The sequence below is a fragment of the Leucoraja erinacea genome, chromosome 3 (genome assembly GCF_028641065.1).
Source record: "Leucoraja erinacea ecotype New England chromosome 3, Leri_hhj_1, whole genome shotgun sequence".
Classification (NCBI taxonomy): domain Eukaryota; kingdom Metazoa; phylum Chordata; class Chondrichthyes; order Rajiformes; family Rajidae; genus Leucoraja; species Leucoraja erinaceus.
Genome location: NC_073379.1, coordinates 49,401,314 through 49,428,678, shown reverse-complemented (window position 1 = coordinate 49,428,678; position 27,365 = coordinate 49,401,314). Strand labels below are relative to the sequence as shown.

The 27,365-nt window shown below is 42.5% G+C and overlaps 1 protein-coding gene across 1 annotated transcript; it reads left to right on the top strand.

Moving 5' to 3' along the window:
* On the top strand, positions 1-17,876 carry LOC129695562 (guanine nucleotide exchange factor subunit RIC1-like). The gene is made up of 6 exons (XM_055632637.1): positions 1-627; positions 2,507-2,623; positions 4,524-5,252; positions 10,239-10,397; positions 14,747-14,883; positions 16,119-17,876. Exons 1-6 carry the CDS (start codon positions 532-534, stop codon positions 16,465-16,467), a joined length of 1,587 nt encoding a protein of 528 aa, XP_055488612.1. The 5' UTR covers positions 1-531; the 3' UTR covers positions 16,468-17,876.
* Positions 17,877-27,365: the final 9,489 nt, after the last annotated feature.

The following is a 27,365-nucleotide window of genomic DNA, read 5'->3' as shown; positions in this document are numbered from 1 at the left end:
AAAGACCATAATTTGTTATCCATCTGTAATTACTATTGAAAAGATGGGGGTGAACTGCCGACTAAGTTCGAAGTTCAAATCAAAGTCTCAGCAATGGAGGGAATTTCATCTCTGCTTTTTGTAAACACCAGAGTAGATCACTGGCAACAAAAACACAATCATAAATCAGCAAGCTTTTCTGATCAAAATGAACCATTTTACTCAGAGCATAAAATAAATAGAATGAAAAATCATTGGAACAATAGAATTCTTGAAGTTAAGGTGCTATTTTTCATAGGGAGCTTATTTCACTTGGAAGTGTTTGATCCTGACATTAAGTAAAGTGGAAGTATTTTCGCACATCCAACATTGATGTGATTTTTCTTTGAGATTTCAAATGTAAATTACTGCACTTTGATCATAGTGAGAAAACATGCTGTAGCGTGAATTTATTGGAGAAAAGATTTATTGTGCTATTTTAATATATTTTTGTTTTCTTAAAACTCCAGACCTAATCCCACTGCCAGTGTTCAGGTTCTGCAAGAGGTATCCATGTCACGTTACATCCCACATCCTTCACTTGTGGTATCAATAACTTTGACTTCTGTGAGAACAGAAACCGGCATCACCTTGAAAATGCCACAGCAGGTATCAGTCACTATCTATGCAATTCTGATGCTACTGTTTCATATGGTCATTAGTTCATGTTAATTTTACAAATGATATTTTGATTCATACTTTGTTGCAGCAGATCACATGTCGTCCCGAGATATTTGGGATTTAAAAAAAAAAATTACAGCTCATTTAAATTACTAATATTGGGATAGATTCACTGAAATAGGACATGCTCTTTCTTTAAATGCAGTACAAAAATTGCTCATCTATAGAAAATGTGACAAAATAAAATATGATTAGTCTAAATGGGTACATGATGGGTGGAGTAGGTTTGGTGGGCTGAAGGGCCTGTTTCCACACTGCATGTTTCTAGGAATCCATCTTTTTCCAGAAGGTCTCACCCTAACAAATAACAGAATTTGATAAACTCCAAGATTCTCCAAATTACTACATGCTGTAGATAGCTAGGCCTTTCCTTCTCGCTCCTTGCTACATAAATGATTTGATATCCTGCCAAACAATTTTATTGTTTTCATGACAGCAGATCAATCCAATGATTTGCTGCCTGCAACTTTCTCAAAGGACTAGAATATCACATGCCAGAAGGTAAATATGTCAACCTGCATTTTTAGCATTACCAACAGCATTGAGTTGACAGGTACAGTGCAGTCAAAAAGTATTCAGACCCCTTCCATATTTTGTTACGTTATAGTCTTATTTTAAAATGGATTAAATTCATTGTTTTAATCATCAATCTACACACAATACCCCAGAATGAGAAGCAAAAACAGGTGTATAGAGATTTTTGCAAGGTAATTAAAAATAAATAACTGAAAAATCACATTTATGTAAGTATTCAGACCCTTTGCTATGACACTCAAAATTGAGGTTATGTTCATCCTGTTTCCATTGATTATCCTTGAGATGTTTCTACAACTTGATTGGAGCACCAGTGGTAAATTAAATTGATTGGACATGATTTGGAAAAGCACACACCTGTCTGTATATAAGGTCCCACAGTTGACAGTGCATGTCAGAGCAAAAACCAAGCCATGAAGACGAAGGAATTGTCCGTAGACCTCCGAGACAGGATTGTGTCGAGACACAGATCTGGGGAAGGGTATAAAACAATTTCTGCAGCATCGTAGGTTTCGAAGAGCACAGTGGCCTCCGTTATTCTTAAATGGAAGAGAGGTGACCAAGAACCCGATGGTCACTCTGATAGAGCTCCAGAGTTCCTCTGGAGTGACCAGACGGAAGCTACTCCTCAGTAAAAGGTACTTGACAGCTGCTTGGAATTTGCCAAAAGGCACCTAAACGACTCTCAGACCATGAGAAACAAGATTATCTGGTCTGATGAAACCAAGGTATAACTCTTTAGCCTGATACAAAAGCAACTCAGTGGTGGAACATCATCACTAATTTTTGCACTTTACCATAACTCCACAGATCTGAAGCAGAATACTAAGTGACAGTGATTTATCACAAAACATAACATCTGCTTCCCTTATTGTTAAAGAGCAATTCATTAGATTAGAGTTTTTAAATGTTCAAAAATATGTTTTCCCACCAAGAATTCTCGTAAGTTTCAAAATTAAGAATGGTAACATTATTTTGGGGGATTGATTTATCATTCACAGCACTTAAAAAAAAATATTTACGGTACATCACCTTCGTTTAAAAAAAATAAAAAGCTGTTCCACAGTAACACTAGCCAGCATAAACATGAACACTGAAGACATTTTATTTTGAAACTCCATAGCTGTTGGTTATGCAGTTCAAATGGACGTTGATTATTGTGAAAGTAAACTGAAAGCAGTTAATAACGTTAAATTTTACTTTTTAATATTATTTACTGCTAAGGAAATTCCTACTTTATTAAGTGCCTTTGCCTAAATAATTTATCTTTCAGGCCTGTGCTGCAGAGAGCATTATGCTAAATTTGGCAGGTCAGCTTATCATGCTACAAAGGGATCGATCAGGTCCTCAGGTACGAGAGAAGGACAGTATTTCCAAACATAAGAAGCTGGTAAGTAAACACACTGGAAAAATGACCAAGCAGACTAGCAGAAAAGCATTACACACAGTGCCATCCACAATGTTTGGGACAAAGACCCATCATTTATTTATTTGCCTCTGTACTCCACAATTTGAGATTTGTAAGTTAAAAAATCGCATGTGCTTAAAGTGCACATTGTCAGATTTTATTAACGGTCATTTTTATACATTTTGGTTTCACATGTAGAAATTACAGCTGTGTTTATACAGTCTCCACATTTCAGGGCACCATAATGTTTGGGACACATGGTTTCCCAGGCGTTTGTAGTTGTTCAAGCGTGCTCAATTGCCTCCTTAATGCAAGTATATGATAGCTCTCAGTACCTAGTCTTTCCTCCAGTCTTTCCATCACCTTTGGAAACTTGTATTGCTGTTTATCAACATGAGGACTACATTTGTGCCAATTAAAGTAAAAAAAAACATTATGAGACTGAGAAACAAGAATAAAACTGTTAGAGACATCAGCCAAACCTTAGACTTATTGGCTGTTTGGAACTAATTAAGAAGAAAGAGAGCACTGGTGAGTTTACTAATTGCAAAGGGACTGGCAGGCCAAGGAAGACCTCCACAGCTGATGACAAGAATTCTCTCTATAATAAAGAAAAATCCCCAAACACCTGTCCGACAGATCAGAACCACTCTTCAGGTGTGGATGTGTCAATGACCACTGTCCGCAGAAGACTTCATGAACAGAAATATAGAGGCTACACTGCAAGATGCAAACCACTGGTTAGCCGCAAAAATAGGATGGCCGTATTACAGTTTGCCAAGAAGTACTTAAAAGAGCATCCACAGTTCTGGAAAAAGGTCTTGTGGACAGATGAGACGAAGATTAGCATATATCAGAATGATGACAAGAGCAAAGTATGGAGGAGAGGAGAGAAGCCAAGATCCAAGCATACCAGCTCATCTGTGCAACATGATGGTGGGGGTGTTATGGCCTGACATGTATGGCTGCTGAAGGTACTGGCTCAATTATCTTCATTGATGATTGAACTGCTGATGGGAGTAACATAATTAATTCTGAAGTGTATAGACACATCCTATCTGCTCAAGTTGAAACAAATGCTCAAAACACATTGGCCGGCGGTTCATTCTACAGCAAGACAATGATCCCAAACATACTGCTAAAGCAACAAAGGAGTTTTTCAAAGCTAAAAAATGGTCAGTGCTTGAGTGGCCAAGTCATCACCTGATCTGAACCCAATTGAGCATGCCTTTTATATGCTGAAGAGAAAACTGAAGGGGACTAGCCCTCAAAACAAGCACAAGCTAAAGATGGCTGCCCCGAAAAGTTGCCTATCTCCTTCGCTCCATAGATGCACCCGCTGAGTTTCTCCAGCATTTTTGTGTACTTTGGCTGCAATACAGGCCTGGCAGAGCATCACCAGAGAAGACACCCAGCAATTGGTGATGTGCATGAATCGCAGACTTCAAGCAGCCATTGCATGCAAAGGATATGCAAAAAAATACTAAACAAGACTACTTTCATTTACATGATATTACTGTGTCCCAAACATTATGGTGCCCTGAAATGGGGGGACTATGTAAAAACACTGCTGTAATTTCTGCATGGTGAAACTAAAATATATAAAAATGGCCTTTATTAAAATCTGACAATGTGCACTTTAACCAGATGTGATTTTTTTCATATTGCAATTCTCAAATTGTGGAGTACAAAGGCAAATAAATAAATGATGGGTCTTTGTCCCTTATGGAGGACACTGTATGCTTTAAATGTTTGAGTATTTTGGTCATTATAAATTAAAATAACCTGAAATAATATAGCTAATGATATTTTTGAATCACTTAAACAACTCTTCGGAGCAGCTCTGCTAATTTCACAACAAGAATTTTGTTATGTCTTTTAGCTCCCATCCTGTGCACCCATTGTACTTGCACAGTGTGTTGAAAATGTGTGGACAACTTGCCGATCCAACAAACACAAACGTCATTTGCTCGAAGCGCTCTGGCTCAGTTGTGGAGAAGCAGGAATGAAAGTTTGGCTCCCTCTTTTTCCTCGAGACAATCGCAAACCACATTCCTTCCTATCCAGGCGGATTATGTTGCCATTCCAAATCAATATCTATCCCTTGGCTGTTCTATTTGAAGATGCCCTAGTCCTTGGCGCAGTGAATGAAACTGTGCTATATGATAATTTATATGTACATAACAGTGAAAACGAACCATTAGAAGTCCTATTCCCTTTTTGTACTGTTGAGAGGACTTCCCAAATCTACCTCCACCATATTCTTCGCCAGCTCCTCGTCAGGAACCTTGGTGAGCAGGCTCTGCTCTTAGCTCAGTCCTGTGCTACATTGCCCTATTTCCCTCATGTACTGGAACTGATGCTTCACGAAGTATTGGAAGAAGAAGCTACCTCCCGGGAACCTATTCCTGACCCATTGCTTCCAACTGTGGCAAAGTTCATTACCGAATTCCCTCTGTTTCTGCAGACAGTAGTTCATTGTGCTAGAAAAACTGAATATGCCTTGTGGAATTATCTGTTTGCTGCTGTAGGCAATCCTAAAGATCTGTTTGAGGAATGTTTACTGGCACAAGATTTGGACACTGCTGCGTCTTATCTCATCATCCTGCAGGTAGGAACTTGGTGTATACTGATTTTTTAAATAATCGCAGGAAAAAAGGTGTAGCTTTGAAATTTACTGTAAATGCTTCAGAGTGTATGTTTTTGACATTTAAATCAAAATGTTGACAGATCCCAGTACTCTCAACTATTTCACATATATCACAGAGTGAATTGAATTGGCTAAAGTCTTCTGTGCAGGTGAGGACCTCGAAAGAGACCAAGATGGATCATTCATTCAGCAGTGATAGACACAAAAAGCAGCAGTAACTCAGCAGGACAGGCAGCATCTCTGGAAAGAAGGAATAGGTGACGTTTTTGGTCGAGACTCTTCTTCAGCAGTTCTGGCCGAAGATAATTGTAAATGCTTTTAAGCTTGGCTTTAAGAGGATGCGCATGCTCAAACCATCTTCACAGTAGAAGGCACTAAAAACACTCCAAACACAATAGATAATCAAGGGGCTATGGGGCAGGAGGAACGTAAAACAAGTTCTATCATTTGAGAAAAAACAGACTAGATAATTTAATGCGACCAAAGATGTAAGTCTCTTGGGGTGTGGGAGTGTTTGTTGTAATCTTCTAAAAGTGTCTGGATTTTGGAGAGGCCCTGGAATTGGAAAACCACAACTGCAATACCTCTTCTCCAAGGCACATGAAACACAAAACGTGCAGCTACAAGTAATTAGAAACGCTAGTGGAATGTTGGCCATTATTACATGTTTCATAGTATATATAAGATAGCTCGGATGTAGCCTTGCAATGCACTGGTGAGATTGCACCTTTACTTTACACTGTAGGCTTTAGAGATACAGCGTGGAAACGGATCCTTTAGCCCATCGAGTCCACGCCTACACTAGCACTGTCCTAAACACTAGGGACAATTTACAATTTTTACCGAAACCAATTAACCTACAAAGCTGTACGTTTATAGAGTGTGCAAGGAAACCAGAGGACCTAGAGAAAGCCAACGAGGTCACAGAAAGACATACAATCTCCATACAGACAGCATCTGTAGTCGGGATCGAACCTGGGTCTCTGGCACTGTAAGGCAGCTGCACCACTGTGCCACATCATCACCTGGATGGAAAAAAGATTGTTTAAGAAATGATGTGATTGAGGCAATGCAGAGAAGGTTCTTTAGGTTGGTTTGAAGGGCATATGAAGGAAGATGAGAGGTAATCTTGTTGAAGCATGTAAGATTCTGAGATGGATTGACAAAATAGATTTTCAGATCACCCTAATGGAATGGAGGCATCTAAAACTAGGGGGCATAGTTTCAGAATAAGGATTTGTGCATTTAAATCCAGGGTAAGGAGGTATTTCTTCCTAGGAGGTTGGTGATTTTATGGGAATTCTCTACCCCAGATGTGGAATCATTGAGTCACAGATTAACAGACATTAGAAATACAAAGGCATCAGAGTGGTATTGAAGAGAAAAACAGGCTTAAGCAGCCTAAAAACTTAGCCCTGTTTGTGTTTCTTATGATCTCATTTAAAAAAATATATATTTTGCTGGCTTTTTAGTGAAGCAGCAAATTGTTCTTGGGTTATTTCCAAGTAGGTAATTTCCATTGAAAGTTTCATGAGCTATTGTGCAATACTGTTTTAAGTTACGGTCCTTAGGAGCAGAACACATCTGCTGACAGATTAAACAAGCGGGCCTTGTGCACGTTTCATAAAACATGTAAAAATATTGAAACTAAGAACAGAGGACGGCCACTCCATCCTTCGAGCTGCTCTGCCATTCAACACAATCATAGCTGATCATCCATTTCAGTACTCTATTCCCACCTTCTTTGCATATCCCTTAATCCCTTTCGCATTAAGAAATATGCATGCTTCCTTCCTGAATATATTAGCCACTAAAGACTTAGCCACCACTGCCTTAATATATTTAAAGATTTTGCCACTGCTGCCATCTGAGATAGATTTCCATTGTTCATCACCTAGATGAAGACATTTCTCCTGATCTGCATTCTGAATGGTATATCCTGTATGCAAGGCTTTGGTCCCTGCTTCTGAATTCTACAACCATCAGAAGCATCCCATACTTAGCCTGCCTAGTGCAGTTGAATGTCTATGTTTCAATTGGATTCCTTTTCAGTCTTCTATAGTCCAGTGAGTATTAGACTAACCAATCCAATTTCTCTTTGGTGAGGCCATGTCACATGCGCAGTTTTGCATGCACAGTTGGTTTTAGTTGCCTTTTCTGAAGAAGGATGTTCTTGTCCTGGGGGAAAGTTCAACAAAGGTGTACAGACTAGGTCTTGGGACAACAGGACTGATGGAAATGGGAAATTTGGATCTTGTGCTTGTACTAATTTCCTCATATTGAACCCTCATTCTTGACGTTCTTTGAATTTTATTCATTACCAAATGAACTTACGATAGGAAAAGTTCTTCAATTCATACTTCATATCCCTAATTCACACTTCATATCCCTATAGTTACCTTTGTTCTGAACAGTCCGCATTTCTTGAAACTTTAGATTCCAGAGTGTGTACCTTGTTCTTGGGGTTGAGTCTAATTTATGGACTTATTACAACTTATCGTAACTACTTTCTCCAGTCTCTTCATTTTCTGTAGTTGTTCTTTGTTTCATTTTGGTTTTTTTTTCTCTCTTCAATCAAATTATAAAGTTAATCCATTTTTCCCAGTAACTCAATGGAGCCACAATTAATATGGTTTCACAAACAGTGTTGGTAGCAGTAGTGTTAAAGAAGGAACTGCAGATGCTGGAAAATCGAAGGTACACAAAAATGCTGGAGGAACTCAGCGGGTGCAGCAGCATCTATGGAGCGAAGGAAATAGGCAACGTTTCGGGTCAAAACCCTTCTTCAGACTGGCTTCAGACTGGACCTGCTGAGTTTCTCCAGCATTTTTGTGTACCTTTGGTAGCAGTAGTAATTGTTGCAAACAAATTTGGAAATCAGCGCTAAAAACAAAATGAGCCCTTGCAGTACTGATGCAAGAAAATACAAGCTCAAATGAGAATTTCACTGAATGGCACATACAGTTTTGACAAAATGGCAATAAATGACAGATGATTGATGACCCAGTGAAAGTCACCATGAACACATCTTGTGTACTAACAAATGCCTACTATTCTATATTGCACATACCTTACTGCACATACAGTAGCATAGTGAGATCCCTCAGAACATACAATAAATAAAAGGTTCCTTTGAAATCTTTAAAGTACAGAATAGAAAGACCAGATCAGATAGCATCTGTGGAAAGACAAACAGATAATCTACAGTTGTAAACTGACTGAGTGTTACAACAATTTCTGTCTTTATTTTAGATTTCTTGCACCTTATTTTTATTGTATACTAGACCAAGTGCAGACCCTTTGGGTCGGTTCCCCCAACGCGTGGTTTGCGGGGGAGGGGGGATGGGCTGGGGGGGGGGGGGGGGGGGCATGCGGCGTCACACACACTAACTACCCCCCCCCCCCGCACAAACGCTAACTGCCCCCCCTTAATATTATATTTATTATTACTTTGCTCCTTTTACCCCATAACCGCCCTATCCACTGATGCATAGCCCCCAACTCGCAGGCGCGTCTAGAGAGGGAGGGGAGGGGGGGTACAGAGTGAGGGCAGAGCGAGAATGGGGAGAGACAGATACAGAAGGGCAAGAGACAGAACCTGTGACAGGTAGAGAGCAAAGATCCTATAGGACGACAGATGGCGCAATGGGCTAAGTGTTCGTCTGGCAACCTGAAGGTGGCCGGTTCGAATCCTGCTTGGAGTGTGTACTGTCGTTGTGCCCTTGGGCAAGACACTTCACCTACCTTTGCCTGGGACTAGAGACGGAAATTAGCTACTGATTAGCTACAATCTCGCATATTTACATGCAAAATGTTAATTAATATGCACTGTCCCTATAAAAACAAAACATTAAACATTATAGCGGTATCAACAGCCGTTTAAAGCTGCTAAGGCAAGACGCGTTCGCCCAGGAGCGAGCGTTCACAGCAAAGAAGCACCGGCTTCTGACTCTCTGGAAACCCACGGCTGGGAGGGGCGGGGCTTCACAAGCTGCGCCGGCAGTGAGGGAAAGGTTCAGCGCGAGAGGCGCCACCGATCCGAGATCTGCAGAATCCTATAGCGGAACGGAGCTTTAGAATCTTTGTTCTGCAGAACTTTCTCAATCTTTCTGCGCCTTTAATCCGCAGCGGCGGGGGGGGGCGGGGCCAGGAGCCACGTGGGCCTTGATTGGTGGACATGTGGGCATTGTGATGTAGCAGCTAGCAAGCGGCGATTATATTTTAAAAAGTGAGTTTTGTGAACAACTTTATTCAAAATCTGGGGAAATAATTGACCGAATTTAGAGAGGAGTGCGTTTATGAAATTGTAAGATAAATCCATACCGAAATTGTAAAAATCTTCGCGTTTTTGCGTCTGGTTTTTGAGGAGATACGTTTCAAATGCAAAATGACATACACCCACACACACACAGAGTTTTAAAAGTATATAGATTATGGTTTAAAGTGCAGGGTATCTGCTATAGTTGTTAAATATAGTTTTTGATTATGTTTAAGATATGCTAGCCTTATATTGATGTTATTACTAATACTTTGGTTACATCGATTTTATTTTGCTGTAGAAACAATTTTTGAGTGCATTCCTCCGAAGAGAGAGTATCATTACTAATGTGTTGCTTGTAGTGTGAAGAACTAATGCTCTCCTGAATAAACTTTAAATCTCAAATACTGTAGTTGTTATGCAGGAAATCTAATAATCTGGCATCCGTTGGGTTAATAGCTTTCATCACTTTAATACATATCCAACATAGCTTCCAAAAACTAAGTTTGAGATTCTAAAATTGGGTTACCTGAATACCAGGTGTTCAGCGGCACAAATGTCATATTGGCTATGAGCTCAATATAAAATTTTAAATTTCCAAGCATATAGCTTGTGCATTTTCAATAAAGTCTATGGAAAGTTTTTGTTTAGTTCTATTTTCTCACCACTATTTCTCTCTCTCCTGGTAGAACATGGAGGTCCCAGCAGTTAGCAGACAGCATGCAACACTGCTCTTCAACACAGCTCTTGAACAAGGAAAATGGGATCTTTGTCGACATATGATCCGTTTCTTGAAAGCCATTGGCACAGGAGAATTAGAAACTCCTCCACCCACTCCGACAACTCAGGCAAGTATGAAAAATGCTTATTTTTGTGCATCATTTGAATGATTGACAGGTACAGTATTTAAGGCCCACCCTGATAGAGTATTATGGTAATGGTCTGTTGCTCCGCTGAACTACTGCACTCTTTGTGGTTTAGTATTTAGGCCCAACGATAGTGAAAGAATAGTGATGCATTTTTAAATGATAGCTAGTGGTTTGAACCAGAACTTGTGGTGGCATTCCTGATATCTTCGTGCCCTTGCTCTTCAGGAAATAGAGATTTCTGATTTGGAAGGTGGTATTGAGGAGGCAGAGCAAATTGCTACAGAGCTTTCTGTATGTGGCTGACAGTGTAGCCTTCTGCGGACGGAATGAATCTTCAGAATGCTAGATGAGGTGCCAGTGAAGTGGATTGTTTTGTTAACTAAAACATTCCCTAGGGATATTCGAGCTTCACTCACCCTAGCAACTGAAGAGTATTACATTACAGTCTTAAGTTTTGTTGAGAGTGGAAATATTTTGGAGATTCAAGAGGTGAGCTATTCTCGGCAGTAAACCTTGCCTCTTACCTTCCATTGATTCCACAATATTTATGTGATTTGATCCAGCTACATTTCTGGCCATCAATGATTCAATGTTGTTAGTGGGGGATTTGGTTCTGATTAAATAATTGAATGTCATGATTGAATTGAATTGAATCCTTTATTTATCATTCAGACCTTTCGGTCTGAACAAAATGTCGTTGCCTGCAGCCATACATGTAATAATAAACAACACACAATAAACACAAATTAACATCCACCACAGTGAGTTCACCAAGCACCTCCTCACTGTGATGGAGGCAAAAAGTCTTAGGGTTACTGTCTCTTCCCTCCTCTTCTCCCTTTGCGCTGAGGCGATACCCCACCGGGTGATGGTAAGTCAGTCCTGTGGTTCAAGCTCCGCGGCCCGGGGGTGGTCGAAGCTGCCGTCCTCCAGTCCAGCGGACACAGCTGCTGCCACGGGAGCTCCGGAAAACAGGCACCAGCCTGTGACCTGCGAGCTCCCGACGATGTCGTCCACTGGCCCGTGGCCGAGCCCCGGATTCAGGTCGTCGCCGCCTCAGCCACCGGAGCACCGTCTCCGCCCCGCACCGGGCCGCCCACACGGGTGCGTCTCAGCCCTGCACCTGGCCGCCCACATGGGAGCGCCTTCCAGCCGGGAGCCCGGAGCTGGGCCGCCCACACGGGAGCGCCTTCCACCCGGGAGCCGGGCTGCCCACACAGGAGTGTCTCAGCCCCGCGCCGTCCGCCCTCACCGGAGCGCCGAGTCGTGCCACTGCCCGAACGCTGCCGCAGCTTGAAGACGGCCAGCCTCGCGTTGGTAAGTCCTGGCTGGCTCTACCTCCGGAGCCTCGAGGTCGGTCGCAGGTTGGAGGTCGCCAGCTCCGCCATTAGGCCTCAGCTCAGACGGGGGGGGAAGAGAAGGGGGATACGACAAGAAAGTCGCATTCCCGCGAAGGGAGAGACAGAAAGCCCTGTTTTAGCCCCCCCCCCACACATACATAACACAACCTAATAACCAAAAGTATAACTGTACAAGACAAAAAAAAACAACACAAAAAGTAAAAACAGACAGACTGCAGGCGAGCCGCAGCCGTTTCACAGCGGCGCCGCCACTTCCGGAGAGAACGAGGAAGATGGTTGAGATGGTGAGATCAGTGCTTGGCATATATTTGGCACAAATGTTGCATGTTAAAAAATCAATCCTGATTCTTGTCCAGGTCTTCATATATGTAAGTGTAAACTGAGAAATTCATGACGAATTACAGTGCCCTCCATAATGTTTGGGACATAGACCCTTCATTTATTTATTTGCCTCTGTATTCCTCAATTTGAGATTTGTAATAGAAAAAATCACATGTGGTTAAAGTGCAAGTAGTCATGTTTAGTATTTTGTTACATATCTTTTGCATGCAATGACTGCTTGAAGTCTGTGATTCATGGACATCACCAGTTGCTGAGTGTCTCCTCTGGTGATGCTCTGCCAGGCCTGTATTGCAGCCATCTTTAGCTTATGCTTGATTTGGGGGCTAATCCCCTTCAGTTTTCTCTTCAGCATATAAAAGGCATGCTCAATTGGGTTCAGATCGGGTGATTGATTTGGCCACTCAAGAATTGACCATTGTTTAACTTTGTTGCTTTAGCAGTATGTTTGGGATCATTGTCTTGCTGTAGAATGCACCGTCAGCCAATGAATTTTGAGGCATTTGTTTGAACTTGAGCAGATGGGATGTGTCTATACACTTCTGATTTCACTCTGATCTGAAGAGTGTTTCTGATCTGTCAGACAGGTGTTTTGGGATTTTTCTTTATTATAGAGAGAATTCCTCTGTCATCAGCTGTGGAGATCTTCCTTGGCCTGCCAGTCCCTTTGCGATTACTAAGCTCACCGGTGCTCTCTTTCTTCTTAATGATGTTCCAAACAGTTGATTTTGGTAAGCTTACGATTTGGCTAAAATGTCTCTAACAGTTTTATTCCTGTTTCTCAGTCTCATAATGACATTTGACTTTCATTAGCACAACTTTGGTCCTCATATTGATAAACAGCAATAAAAGTTTCCAAATGTGATGGAAAGACTGGAGGAAAGACTAGGTGCTGAGAGCTCTCTTATACCTGCATTAAGGAGGCATTTAAACACACCTGAGCAATTACAAACACCTGTGAAGCCATGTGTCCCAAACATTATGGTGCCCTGAAATGGGGGGACTATGTATAAACACAGCTGTAATTTCTACATGGTGAAACCAAAATGTATAAAAATACCCTTTAATAAAATCTGACAATGTGCACTTTAACCATGCAATTTTTTTTCTACTACAAATCTCAAATTGTGGAGTACAGAGGCAAATAAATAAATGATGGGCCTTTGGCCCAAACATTATGGAGGGTAGAAACTTAGAAACATAGAAATTAGGTGCAGGAGTAGGCCATTCGGCCCTTCGAGCATGCACCGCTATTCAATATGATCATGGCTGATCATCCAACTCAGTATCCCGTACCTGCCTTCTCTCCATACCCTCTGATCCCCTTAGCCACAAGGGCCACATCTAACTCCCTCTTAAATATAGCCAATGAACTGGCCTCAACTACCCTCTGTGGCAGAGAGTTCCAGAGATTCACCACACTCTGTGTGAAAAAAAAAAAAAAACTGAAATGAAACTGGACAGTCATCAGTTGTAGCCAAATAGAAACATGAAAATAGGTGCAGGAGTAGGCCCTTCGAGCCAGCACCGGCATTCAATATGATCATGGCTGATCATCCAAAATCAGTACCCCGTTCCGGCTTTTTCCGCATATCCCTTGATTCCCGTAGCCCGAAGAGCTAAATCTAACCCTCTTGAAAACATCCAGTGAATTGACCACCACTGCCTTCTGTGACAGAGAATTCCACAGATTCACAACTCTCGGTAATAATGGGGCATGCTCATTAATGAAAATGGTTGGTCTTGGACACCACAGAAGACTGTCCTTATGATTAAACGATTGACCTCCAACAAACACTAATCTTCGGAATGTATTAAGATGTTGCTTTTTGCATCATTTTTTTAACATGAGTTCTTCTGTTATTTTGTGGTCTTTACAGTTTCAATTCCAAATGTATATAACTGACAAAATATTTTTTCCATAATACAGTATTGAGCTCAGCTTACAGAAATAAACTTAAACTTTGCTTTTTAAATTGGACATACCTTTAAAAGCCATCTGTCTAGTTTGTCTATTTTTCATGTGTGTTATTTAAACATTAGAGTATTGGGATTCTGGAGAAGTTTGGAACATGCAGATTAAGATGAACTTCACCCAGAATGAACAATCTTGCAATCAACATTGTGAATTAAATGTACTTGTTCTTATTTTACAAACATCAAACCACACTCTAATATAAACCTGAACCGTCGATCAGTCTTTCGTCCATCTTTACGCTGTAATGTTACAGGATGAAAATTGTTGGTTGTGTCTAATCTTCACGTAGTGTGGTTGATATGATTACTACTGCAAAATCAGTGAATAACCAAAACACACAGTACTAGTTGTAACTAGTTGAGGATTTAATTATTTATGTGGTCGGTTATTGAGAGAATTAGCTGATGAAACCTGAGGCATTCTTGAAGAACATTAGATGACTGAGCTGTCGGCTGTTGTGACTACTCTTACTGCAAATTTCATTGCTCATAGACCGTGCATTATCTAACTTTACCTTCACTTCGAAATTAATTTCAGGATGCTTCTAATGCTCGACCAGATAGTTTTCTGTTTGTTCCCAGGTGGTGTAAGGGAATAGAAAATATCTTGAATGTTTTTGAGTTAATGTATTGACTTTTGTTTCATCATAGGAACCTAGCTCAACTGGTGGTTTTGAGTTCTTCAAACATAGGAGCATTAGTTTTTCACAGTCAACAGAAGGGCTCAGTACTGGTAAATTTAACCTCCAGAAGACACTAAGCATGCCTTCAGGGCCCTCGGCCAAAAGGTAATCATACTCTTTCATTTTCCAATGAGATTTTTGAAGTGTTCAGATTGAAGTGTTTACGAATTATCGTAAATCATTCCTAGTTATTTGCCACTAATAAATTACACTGACCTACAAAATGCAAAGAGAAATTAAATATTCATCAAAATTGTCAGGTACCGCAAGACTAAATGCAGATTTATTGGCAACAATTGCCACAGTGAAACAAACTCATAAAAGATCAGTATTGATGTTACTTTGAACCACATTTCCTGGTTATCTGAAGAGAACATACATTAAATATTAGCAGTAGAAGCACGGAGAAGTTGAGAAAACTTTTTAAAAGTTCCCTGTGTTACATTATGTAAGTAGTTTTCCAAGTGTGGAATTATTTTAGATGTTCTAAGTCCCATTTAATGTTTTTGGCCCACTGCTCCCAAGTTTGGACTAAAGGGCCTGTCCCACTTAGGCGACTTTTTAGGCATATTCGCTGGTGATCTTTGGTGAGTCTCCTTCATGGTCTCGAGAAGTTCCCGCATTCTGGAAACTAGTCGCGGCCTCAGTATGGTCGCCACAAATTTTTCAACATGTTGGTCGCCATGGAGAAAATCGATAATCCTGTGGTCGTAGGTGCAGTTGTAGGGGGGTCGCCATGTAGTTATGGGTAGTCGAGGTGGTCGTAGGTAGTTTTAGTTAATCGCCTTTGCTGACCGGGCATTTTCATTGGCTCATTGGGGGAAAAAAAACATTTTCAGAACCAAAGAAACCGGTAATGTTAAATGCCCACCAAACTTCACAGCTGTGTATCTCTGGCTTATTAAAAGTTGGCTGGCTTCTTAAAAATGTCTCCACGCCTTCTCCCCATTCTCCCCATCCTTTTCCCCCCTTCTGATTCCATGCTGTATCTCAAAGCTAAACTAAATAATCGTAAACGCGAATTTTCCTCCTCCCACGTAATAACAAGCACATTAATAAACAAAAAAACACAGATACTGCTCTCAATGATTGGACATAATCTGCATGGAAAGAAACATGCTACCTGACTACTGAATATTTCCAGCAGTTTTTGTTCAGCAGATTTCCAGGTTTTGCTGGGGGGTGCTTTGCTTTATATTATTAAACTAACCTACACTTCCTGTTGACATTCACTAATAGAATATTTAAAAAGGTTGCAGGAATGTGATTTAGAAAATAAGTACAATAATTCCAAGCAACCCACTGGGGACAAATACTATTACTTTATATTTTTTCTTCAGGTGGAGTAAAGATGTTGATAGCGCTGAGAATATGTACATAGATGAAATGCTTTGGCGTCATGCACGAAGACTTTTGGAGGAGATGAGATTGAAAGATCTGAGCAGTTTTGCGGCACAGCTAGGTTTTGAGCTCATTGGGTGGCTCTGTAAAGAAAGGACTCGGGCAGCACGAGTTGAAGACTTTGTAAAGGCTTTAAAAAGACTTCATAAGGACTTCCTTTGGCCGTTTCCTGTTATTCCTTCCTGCTCCTTTGTAAACTCACCGTTCAAAAATGGTAAATACAAAACAGGTAATATAATTATTATTTCAGCCTGCATTTTAGAAAGATGCTTGTTATTTTATGTGTGAATGAATCACAGAATTTTCAGAATTATGCAACGTGCAAACACTGATGTGGTATCGTCAACTTTTAAAATGCCAGAGAAGATTTAATACCCACAGTGTAAAATTCTTTGAAGCTGTCAACCAAATGCAGCTTTTTCCGAGTGATTTTTCATATTTACTATAGACATTTAAGTTTGGTGTAGCTTTCAGAAGCCTACTTTATTTGTGTTCGTGCAAAATAAATGATTGTTTGCGACTTTGCTATGTTTCCTGCCCCCCTCATCTGAAGGGAATGACTCTTGCTAAAATAATGTACCATGAGTGCCTGGAGCCTCTGATAGCTCATCCAACATATAACCATATAACAATTACAGCACGGAAACAGGCCATCTCGACCCTTCTAGTCCGTGCCGAACACGTATTCTCCCTTAGTCCCATACACCTGCGTTCAGACCATAACCTTCCATTCCTTTCCCGTCCATATAACTATCCAATTTATTTTTAAATGTTAAAAACGAACCTGCCTCCACCACCTTCACTGGAAGCTCATTCCACACAGCCACCACTCTCTGAGTAAAGAAGTTACCCCTAAACTTCTGTCCCTTAATTCTCAAGTCATGTCCCCTTGTTTGAATTTTCCCTACTCTCAGTGGGAAAAGCTTATCCACGTCAACTCTGTCTATCCCTCTCATCATTTTAAAGACCTCTATCAAGTCCCCCCTTAATCTTCTGCGCTCCAAAGAATAAAGCCCTAATTTGTTCAACCTTTCTCTGTAGGTAAACCAGAAATAAACTATTGAATGAGGAAAGGTCCTGTGATCTTCTCCACACTCTGATCCAATAATTCCTGCAATACAACAGCGTAGCTTTTGAATGACTGGAGGAAAAGGAAATCTCCTGTATGGTGGGAGTGGGGATGAGTGGGTGCGATAGTGGGAGAAATTGGTCCACACTGGGCCAAGGAGGCCCAGGAAAACAAAGGTGGTGAGAAAAGGATAGCGTGTTACCTAAAATTGGAGAATTAATTGTTCATACTGCTGGTTTGTAAGCTACCCAAGCAGATATGAAGTGCTATTTCTTCCGTTTGCCTCACTATGACAATGGCAAAGGCCCAGGACAGAAAGGTCGATATGGAAATGGGAAGAAGGGTTAAAATGGTTAGCAACTAGTAGATCCAGCAAGTGGACCAAGTGCAACTGTTCGGCGAAATAGTCACTTAGTCCACACTTAGTCCCTGCAGTGCTGGGACCGCAGCTATTTACAATATACATCAATGATTTGGATGAAGGGATTCAAAGTAACATTAGCAAATTTGCAGATGACACAAAGCTGGGTGGCAGTGTGAACTGTGAGGAGGATGCTGTGAGAATGCAGGGTGACTTGGACAGGTTGGGGGGGGTGGGCAGATGCATGGCAGATGAAGTTTAATGCGGATAAATGTGAGGATATCCACTTTGGTAGCACAAACAGGAAGGCAGATTATTATCTAAATGGCATCAAGTTGGGAAAAGGGGAAGTACAACGGGATCTGGGGGACCTTGTACATTAATCTATGAAAGTAAGCATGCAGGTACAGCAGGCAGTGAAGAAAGTGAATGGCATGTTGGCCTATATAACAAGAGGAATCGAATATAGGAGCAAAGAGGTCCTTCTGCAGTTGCACAGAGCCCTAGTGGTACCACACCTGGAGTATTGTGTGCAGTTTTGGTCCCCTAATTTGAGGAAGGACATTCTTGCCATTGAGAGAGTGCAGTGTAGGTTTACAAGGTTAATTCCCGGGATGGTGGGACTGTCATATGCTTGGAGAATGGAGCAGCTTGTACACTCTGGAGTTTAGAATGATGAGAGGGGATCTTATTGAAACAAATAGATTATTAAGGGTTTGGACACACTGGAGGCAGGAAACATGTTCCCGATGTTGGGGGAGTCCAGAACCAGTGGCTACAGTTTAAGAATAAGGAGTAAGCCATTTAGAATGGAGACAAGGAAACACTTTTTCTCAATGAGAGTGGTGAGTCTGTGGAATTCTCAGGAACGGGGTACTGATTGGGGTTGATCACATTGAATGGCGGTGCTGGCTCGAAGGGCCAAATGGCCTACTCCTGCACCTATTGTCTATTGTTTATTGTCTATTTGGGCTCGCCAATATAAAAGATGCCACATCGGGAGCAGTCAGTGCAGTAGGTAACTTTACTGTAAGTGCAGATGAACCTCTGTCTCACTTGGAAGGATTGCTGGGGTCCCTGGATGGATGTGAGAGAGGAGGTATAGGTACAGTTGTCACATCTGCTGCGGTTGGAGGCGAAAGTTCCCTGGGAGGGGGCGTTTTGGATGGCAAGGGATTATTGAACCTAGGGGTTGCGGAGAGAGTGGACTGTGCGGAAAGTGAAAAGGAGTGGGGATGGGATGATTTGACAAGTGGTGGGATTGCGAAGCTTAGTTCTCTAATTTTTGTTTTAGGTTTTTATATTTTCTTTAGGTTTTTCACTCATTGAATTTAAGTGTCATCAATAAGGCCACAATATCTAAACTTGCCCCAAGAAGATGGTGGTAGACTTCAGGAAGTATTGCATCTTCTGAGATGTTGATGCTTCCACAGCAGTGGCCCTTCAGCCCCTTGTCAGTACTGCGCATCAAAAATCCATGCTTGTCCAAATCCTACTGTCATTTATTTTTTCCACATTCCCATCGACTGCCCCAGAATCTACTAGTCATCTCCACATGAAAGAAAATGTACAGTCTTACCAACGTGCACATCTTTGGGATGAGGAAGGAAATTGGAACACCAATGTGTGTGAGGAGAGGTTACAGAAAAACTTTGCAAAGTCCTCATAGACAGCATTGGACAGCACGGATGAACTTGAATCACTGGAGCTGTGAGGAAGCAGCTCTACCAGCTGTGTCACTGTGCTGCCCTTAATATTGTGTAGGAAAGTATTGTACAGAATATAGTTCCACAATACTCGCCTCTTGTAAGGGAATGGTGATGTATATCCAAGTTGTAATCATGCACTTCCCTAATGTTGATGCGATTTTTAGAAACATAGGCAGTCGGTGCAGGAGGAGGCCATTCGGCCCTTCAAGGCAATTGTGATCACGGCTGATCGTCCCCAATCAATAACCCGTGCCTGCCTTCTCCCCATATCCCTTGCTTCCACTAGCCCCTAGAGCTCTATCTAACTCTCTCTTAAATCCATCCAGTGACTTGGCCTCCACTTCCCCCTGTGGCAGGGAATTCCACAAATTCACAACTCTCTGGGTGAAAAAGTTTTTTCTCACCTCAGTCTTAAATGGCTTCCCCTTTATTCTAAGACTGTGGCCCCTGGTTCTTGACTTGCCCAACATTGGGAACATTTTTCCTGCATCTAGCTTGTCCAGTCCTTTTATAATTCTATATGTTTCTCTAAGATCCCCGCTCATCCTTCTAAACTCCAGTGAATACAAGCCTAGTCTTTTCAGTCTTTCCTCGTATGACAGTCCCGCCATCCCAGGGATCAATCTCATGAACCTACGCTGCACCTCAATCACAAGGATGTCTTCCTACTGATATCTATTGCAAAACTGGTAAATATAAATACATGCAGCAGGATTTATTTAGTCCCATAAAGAGCAACAGTGGGAACAGGTTATGAAAGGGTACCGTGTATATTTATACTCCTTGTACACTTAAAAAAAAATTATATTCTTCTACATTGTTCTGGAAAATTGTCAAACAAAATAACCCTACAAATAGATATCAGGGTAATGTGCTTTCACTGTGGCAGATTCATGCCGTAAATAATTAGTAATTATAATAAGATTGGATTTTTCAATTCTCAAGTGTTGAAAAGCACAGATGTTTTAATCAAAGGTAGACAAAAATGCTGGAGAAACTCAGCGGGTGAGGCAGCATCTATGGAGTGAAGGAAATAGGTGACGTTTCGGGTCAAGACCCTTATTCAGACTGATGTGAGGGGGGGGCGGGAAGAAGAAAGGAAGAGGCGAAGACAGTGGGGTGGGGGAGAGCTGGGAAGGGGAGGGGAAAGGAGAAAGCAGGGACTACCTAAAATTGGAGGTCAATGTTCATACCGCTGGGGTGTAAACTACCCAAGCGAAATATGAGGTGCTGCTCCTCCAATTTACGGTGTGCCTCACTCTGGCCATGGAGGAGGCCCAGGACAGAAAGGTCGGATTTGGAATGGGATGTGCAGTTGAAGTGCTGAGCCATCGGGAGATCAGGTTGGTTATTGCGAACCGAGCGGAGGTGTTGGGCGATGCGATCTCCAAGCCTACACTTGGTCTCATCGATGTAGAGCAGCTGACATCTAGAGCAGTGGATGCAATAGATGAGGTTGGAGGAGGTGCAGGTTTTACAACCTGGAAAGACTGCTTGGGTCCTGGATCTTTGCTGTTGTTAGACATTCTTTTTTTTAGTTTTATTCTATCCTGAATTTTTCAGCCGGTGTCATCCTACTCCCCGTAGAATCTTTCTCCTTTTTGGAATGAAAAATGATCCTGCGTCGTCTAGATAGTTCAGCCCAGAGATTGGTTTGGCACTAATGTGTCCACCATCATTCCTGCTAGATCTCTTTCCACAGCTACTTGGAGCAGATCCTCTCTTCAATGCCTTCATAGTTCCTTGTTCAACTGAGCACCCTTTGTGTCAATGTTTTGGTTCAAATTGTTTGGTCTATTTTTATTATTGTGGGTGGGGGGAATGTGTATTTGAGTTAATTTTTTTGGCTGTGGGAGTGTTGTGTATGTTTGGTTTATACAACTATGAGGGATTTTGTTTGTGATGGAAAGTGTTGTGTTATTGAGGGAGTGGCGGTGACGACAAACTTAAAAAAAAAAAAAAAAGAAAAAAGGGAGAGTTAGCCGCGAAATATGTGGAAGGTATTGAGAGGTGGGAAGACTCGGAGGATGGAGTTGGGGGCGGGGAGTACACACTCGGGGTAAGTCAAAGTTGAAGGGAAGGCACACAACATGGCAGAGGGACGAAGAAATGAATACACGTATAAAAGGGGTTGATTCAACGGAAAAGCAGAGAAGGGGAGCAATGACGAGATGCGAGTATGAAGCAGGGGGTTTTTAAATATAAGTGGGAGCGGGAACAGGTGGTTTTGAGAATGTGTGTTAGAGGTGACGGGAGGGTTGTTTGAGGAAAAAAAGAAAGCGAAGAAAACGATAAAACCAACCACCCAGCCACATTTTCCCCCATAAAAAGAATGAGCCGGCGAGGTAGCGAGAGGACCCGACCAGAGGGAGGCGGGGCGGGGAAGCAGTGAAGGGAGAAAAAGAAAGTGCAAAAGAAGGAGTGGGCGGTAATCTATTATTTGCATTGAGAAGTTAAGATTTTGTCACTTTTAAAGGCGAGGCGTTCACTTATGGGTATAAGGCTGTGTTGGAGCTGAGAACGACTAGGGGTGGTTTGTGCGGGGGCGAGTGCCGATGGAGATGGGGGTGCTGTGTATTTATGCATGTGATCTGGCGAGCATTAGGGGGAGTCAAGGGATGTGAAAGGGATACTAACGGAGGGTCTATACCTAGCCAAAGGGTTTGTCAAAGACAACAAACAATTTTGTTTCCTTTAAACCAAGATAAGGGGGTCCAGGGGTAAACGGGAGGAAACACGATGTAATGGGGGGGGGGAGAAAGGCACGAGGAGAAAATAAAGGGGGGGACAGGGGAAGGGGGAAGGGGAGGGAAAGTTGTGCGTGAACGTGTGAAAGGTGTTGTGTTGGTCGCTTTTGGTGGTTGGAAGCGGCAAGGACAGGCGCAAGTCGAAAAGAATGGATGGATACAAGTCGTGTCATGTAATGTGTCTACTGTGGGGTACTATGGGGAAACCGCTCGTAAGTGAGCACATAAGAATACGCCTAAAATAATCAGAAACTTGCATGGTTACTGAAGGGATACACATGGGGAGAAGGTTAGGACACAGAATAGGGAAGGGAAATGTGCAATGTACACATCGCGTTGTTCCCTATTGTTGTGAACTATACGGTGTGGAAAGTGTTGGGAAAGGGGGGGGATCTAATGAAGAGTTGAGGAATTTGAAAGTGGTGATTGATGCTTTTTAGGCAAAAGTAAAATGGGTTAGGATATACTACAAAAAGGAACTTCTTATCAGATAAGTCCGTAGATAGAAGTCAGGGGGTGAAAGAAAGGAGGAAAGAGGGAGTTTAAAAAGTTGTGGGGGGGTAGGTTGTGAAAAAGGAGAGGTGATGGGGTGGAGGAAATAGGGGGTATAAGGGAAGGGGTGAAGTAAGTCGTAGGGGAGGGAAAAAGAAGTCGTGGTACAGACTGTTGTAAGTGTGGTGCAGTGGAAATTAACAGGATAGGGGGAGGAGAGGAGAGGTTGGTAAAGGGAATGGGGGTGAACGAGTATTTAGGTTTGGAGATGTGTGGGGTGGGGAAGTTTTGATGTGGGGGTGAACCACTTTGTGACGAGTTGAACGTAGAGAACAAACTCGGGGAGGGGGGGTTTTGGGGACACATTTTGCTGTTATGTTGTTAAGAGGATCTTCCCAACAGCGGGACGCAGGGGTGTAGTGGAGACGGGCTAAGCATAGCGTAGATCAAACAAAAACACGGAGGAGATTTCAAAACTAATGCAAAGGCTGGTAAATAAACTGTGATTTGTGTGCAGGTGCTGTGGGGGTCACTAACTTGATCAGTGGAATGCAGGTGATGGTGGGACGGGGCTTTGGCGGGGGGTGATCTGCTGTCGGGGGGAGACGTGGGGAAATATAAATGTTGACAACGATAGGACGGGTGAAAAGCAAGTCAGTACGCGTTTCTTCTGGGTGGTCTTACTGGTTGTTGGGTGGAGAGCTTGGAAGGTGGGAAGATACTGGAGTGATGTTGTGATTTAATCTTGGGGTAAGGAGAGCATTTTTCGTGTTTGTTGTGGAAGTGTTGAAGTGAGCCTATTAACATGAGTTGGGGGGTTTGGAGCAAGATCTTTTTTCCAGACTGTTTCATATCACAACAAAATCCCCACTACGTCGCAGTGGTAAGTAGCAACGTCAAGAGAAACAGACCGTTGGGAGTGGGAGCTAAGCATATATGCCGAAAGGGGGTGACGCAACGGTTGTAGAAATACGACGAATGGTCGTCGACTCTAAACCAGAACATACCTCATCTGTCGGGGCGGGGCGAAGTCTCGGTTGAAGCATCCACCAGCACCACCTGTTACTTCTATAAATTCAGGATTTTGCAAGGCTTAATGGTGGGGGGATGAATTGGGGTTGAGGACATGGGCTAACAAGAGAGAAAAACGAAGGTGACAAGAGGGAGGAAATCATAAGCCCACAAAGAGACTAAAAAATTAGGTAAAGATAGATTGAAAGGCTGCCAAAGAACAAAGTCACTGGTGGCAAACGGCGAAGGCGAGATCCTACGAAAATGGGTAAAGAAAACCAAAATGAGGAACAGGTAAGTGAAGAAACAAATAAGCAAATGTGCAACGCGCGTGGAGAAGGAAAAACAAATACTCGAAAGGGCTAAGAACAATTATGGGGGGTGGGAGATACGCTATAAGATGCGAGTTTGCGGGTTGGAAGAAGGAAGGATGAAGCAAAAGGGGGAAAGTAGACATTGGAAATACATATCAAGTGAGGTAGCGTGGGAATATTAAGAGAGGTAACTAGTGTGAGGGCTGCAGAGTATAGGTTGTGGACACAACATAGAAGAACGACAAGCACCTTTTGTTTTACTTAGAGCCGTTTGGGGGGTGGTAAAAACACATTTTTCGGTAGTTTAAATATGATTAGGTGTGTAGACAATCAAAAAAAAAACGGTTGATGGTGTGATTTGAACTGGAACAGTGACAGGTTACACTCGGGTTCTTTGGTCAATGCTTCGCTTGGGTGACAAGCATCAGAGGGTTTGTTGGTTCACCGGACGATCGGGGTCCAGTTGTCCGTGGTGTAGGCGCCCTGAGCGGAAATACGGCTGTTGGGGAAAGGTGGGGTGGACAGTCTCAGACCTCGTTCCTAGAAAAAACACTCAAACAGAAGTAACGGGCCGGGGGAGCACTGTGAGAAGCAGTTTTCGCTCTAACTGCGCGTGGAGAACACGGGGGTTGTTTTCTATAGGGAAGTCACACGACGACTATTACACTAACTAACAGGCATGTTGGTAGAATATGGGGAGGCATTCCCAGACAGGAGACGACATAGGCGGGCAACTAAACGCGGCCTCGGTTCAGATGGGGAAAGAAACTACAGAATGAAACTGCTTATGGATTGTACTCATGATAGACCAAGTGGGTATGGCGCTGGGAAGGTGATACGTGATTTCCCAGGGAAACCAATAAACGCCGTTGGGCTGGGAGCTGGGCTCAAAATAAAACAGAAGACCGAGATTAACAGCTAAGTCAGAAGGTGGGAGGACCACCCTGCACAAAGTAAGCGACGGTGGGCTGTTTGGTTGAGCGGGCCCGATCGGATTAATCGGTTTGACAAATATACATCAGGAGATGGAGTGACTCTGCCGTGAATGGTTTTGAGGCTGTGACATAGGTTGTTGGGTTCGCGAAGTGCAGCTGAGGGTGCTGAACACATGGGTCAAGATAAAAGGGCGACAAGGGGACCACTAATGACGACACGTGATGTGGACATTGAGATGTAAAAACAACAACCTAATAACGCGACCGTGCGACGACGGGGAACACACGGAAGTCCAACCTTATAGGACAACGTCGGAGAACACTAAAAACCAGTGGCGAACGAGGGGAGGAAAAAGATCGGCAAGGAGAGAAAGAATGATATAGAAAATAAAACAGCTAAAACCGGTGAGGTGTGTTGCCTGAAGCGTGAAGGAAGCAAAGTCTGAAATTAATAGAAGACATAAGATGTGCAATGGCCAATGGAGACCGGGAGTAGGAGGCCAAGGACTTAAATGACTCCAGAGAATGGTGTGACCGATATGCTCATAGTGTGTGATTGAAACTGGCGGTCAAGTGAGGATTGGGACATCTACTAAAAGTCAGACTATGCATTGACCACTGTCTTAGATGTGAGCAGGTGACGCTCTTCACAAGGCAAAGCTGGCAGAATGGCACCAGTACGGGGCGACAGGCATATGTGTATCACATTCCTGCGCCTCCATAGAGAGCAAGAGCATGCCGGCCTATGACCCGCGAGAAAACTGAGGGGGTGTCGTCCTGACTGATAACTATGAGGAAGCTGTACAAGGTGGAGAGCGCTGTGAAGGGCATGTGCGTACCAGTAGCCTTATAATGAGATCTCAGAGTCGAAAGTCTATTTACCGATACCCCATGCTCAATCCACCACTGTCTCAGTTGAAATCAGCTAAATTGAGGTTTGAATGAGTGGAGTGAGAGGTGCCAGGCTGCACACACTTACAGGAAGCTTTGGAGAAGGTGTAGAAGAGGACGAGTTAGGAGAGTTTGGACAAAATTGGATGTTTGCTCTGGCAGGTTGGTGATTGGAGGGGGGGAGGGGGGGGGGGGGGGGGGGGTGGGAGAGAGACCTGATGGAGGCATAGATTGAGTAGATGGTCAGAGCTTTTTCACCAGGGTGGAAATGTCAAAGACTAGAGGGCATAGCTTTAAGAATCCTTCAAGGAGATGTGTGGGATAGGTTTTTTAAGTGGGTGGCTGGAACACATAGTAGAGGCAGATACAATAGTGGCATTTAAGAGGCTTTTAGATAGGCACGTGGATATGGTGGGATATAGATCACATGCAGGTAGAGACGATTAGTTAACATAGCATCATGATTGGCGCCGACATTCACTCTGTTTTTTATTAAACCTCTTGTCTGGAGTCCAGATGTTGAAATATTCGTACTTCCTTCTCAGTGCTGATCGTGGAGGGCAAATAAATGCAGCTGCTGTTCTCATTCACGCAAACTATTTTTGCAAGGCAGTTTCATGGTCAAATGAACAGTAACATATTTGGGAATGAAGCCAAAGTTACTGGGCCTAAAGAAAGGATTTGTGCATTTGCTCAATTAGGTCAAACACGACTAGCTGAAAAATCAAAATAAATTTGTGCACTTTTTACAATTTAGACAACACCAATAGCATTTATTTTGAGAGATCACACAATATGACATTAGCCTTCCATGCTTCTTTTGATATCTCTGTAAATTGTTAGTAACCTTGAGATTATTTTAAAACTTGTAACAGTGTGGAAGGAATGTTAAGAGTGTCTGCACTCGTTTATTTACATGTTATGAACAGCTGAATATATATTCCATTGGGGGAAAAAGACATATTGAAGGGGTAGCAGAATTCTGCTGTTGTTTCACACAGTATTCTTTCTTTATTTCCTATGCTGAATGAATGCGGCCAGCCCTGGATACAAGCCATTTCTGAATCGCATAAAGCCTCAGCTGCAAAAATTGAACACGGTCACGGAGGAGCAGATTCAGCCTGAAGCTTTTCAGCCTTCAAGTCGACTGAGCATATCAAAGGCAGTGGAGCCACCTAGTCCATGGTCAGAAGACAGTAGAAACACTGCGAGTCACGTTAATAGTAGCCAGAATGACAATGGTAGTGGCATCAGCAGGCAGGAAGATGATGGCCAGAGAGAGGAGGAAGAGGAACCACATGTGGATGAAGGGAGTTATGAGTGCTCTCTGTCGTGAATAGTTACTCTTCAGACAGCTGTAGTCCAAACTTTAAGAATGCAAATGAATCATTGGTGCCTTCCATCAGTGTTGTGCACATGTCTTGTGTGTTAAGGGAAAATTCCCTCTCACGTACAGAGCCAGTTTGCAACAAAATGTCAGCCTTCATAAAATCAAACTAGTGACATCTTGATCATTGAAAGAGACTGCTGATGTACATAATCTCTGGTAAGGTAACTCCACTCCTGTGATTTTTGTAAATACAATTTTTATCATTCTGTGCTCCTGGGCATCATGCAATGAAAATACATGAATTGTGCTAAGGACAATTGTATAAAA

Bases quoted from the DNA above. Each gene is read 5' to 3' on its own strand.
- LOC129695562 (XM_055632637.1), top strand. From the start codon at position 532: ATGTCACGTTACATCCCACATCCTTCACTTGTGGTATCAATAACTTTG. The intron at 10,398-14,746 runs GCAAGTATGAAA...GTTTCATCATAG, and splicing joins CACCCACTCCGACAACTCAG to GAACCTAGCTCAACTGGTGG. The intron at 14,884-16,118 runs GTAATCATACTC...TTTTTTCTTCAG, and splicing joins TCAGGGCCCTCGGCCAAAAG to GTGGAGTAAAGATGTTGATA.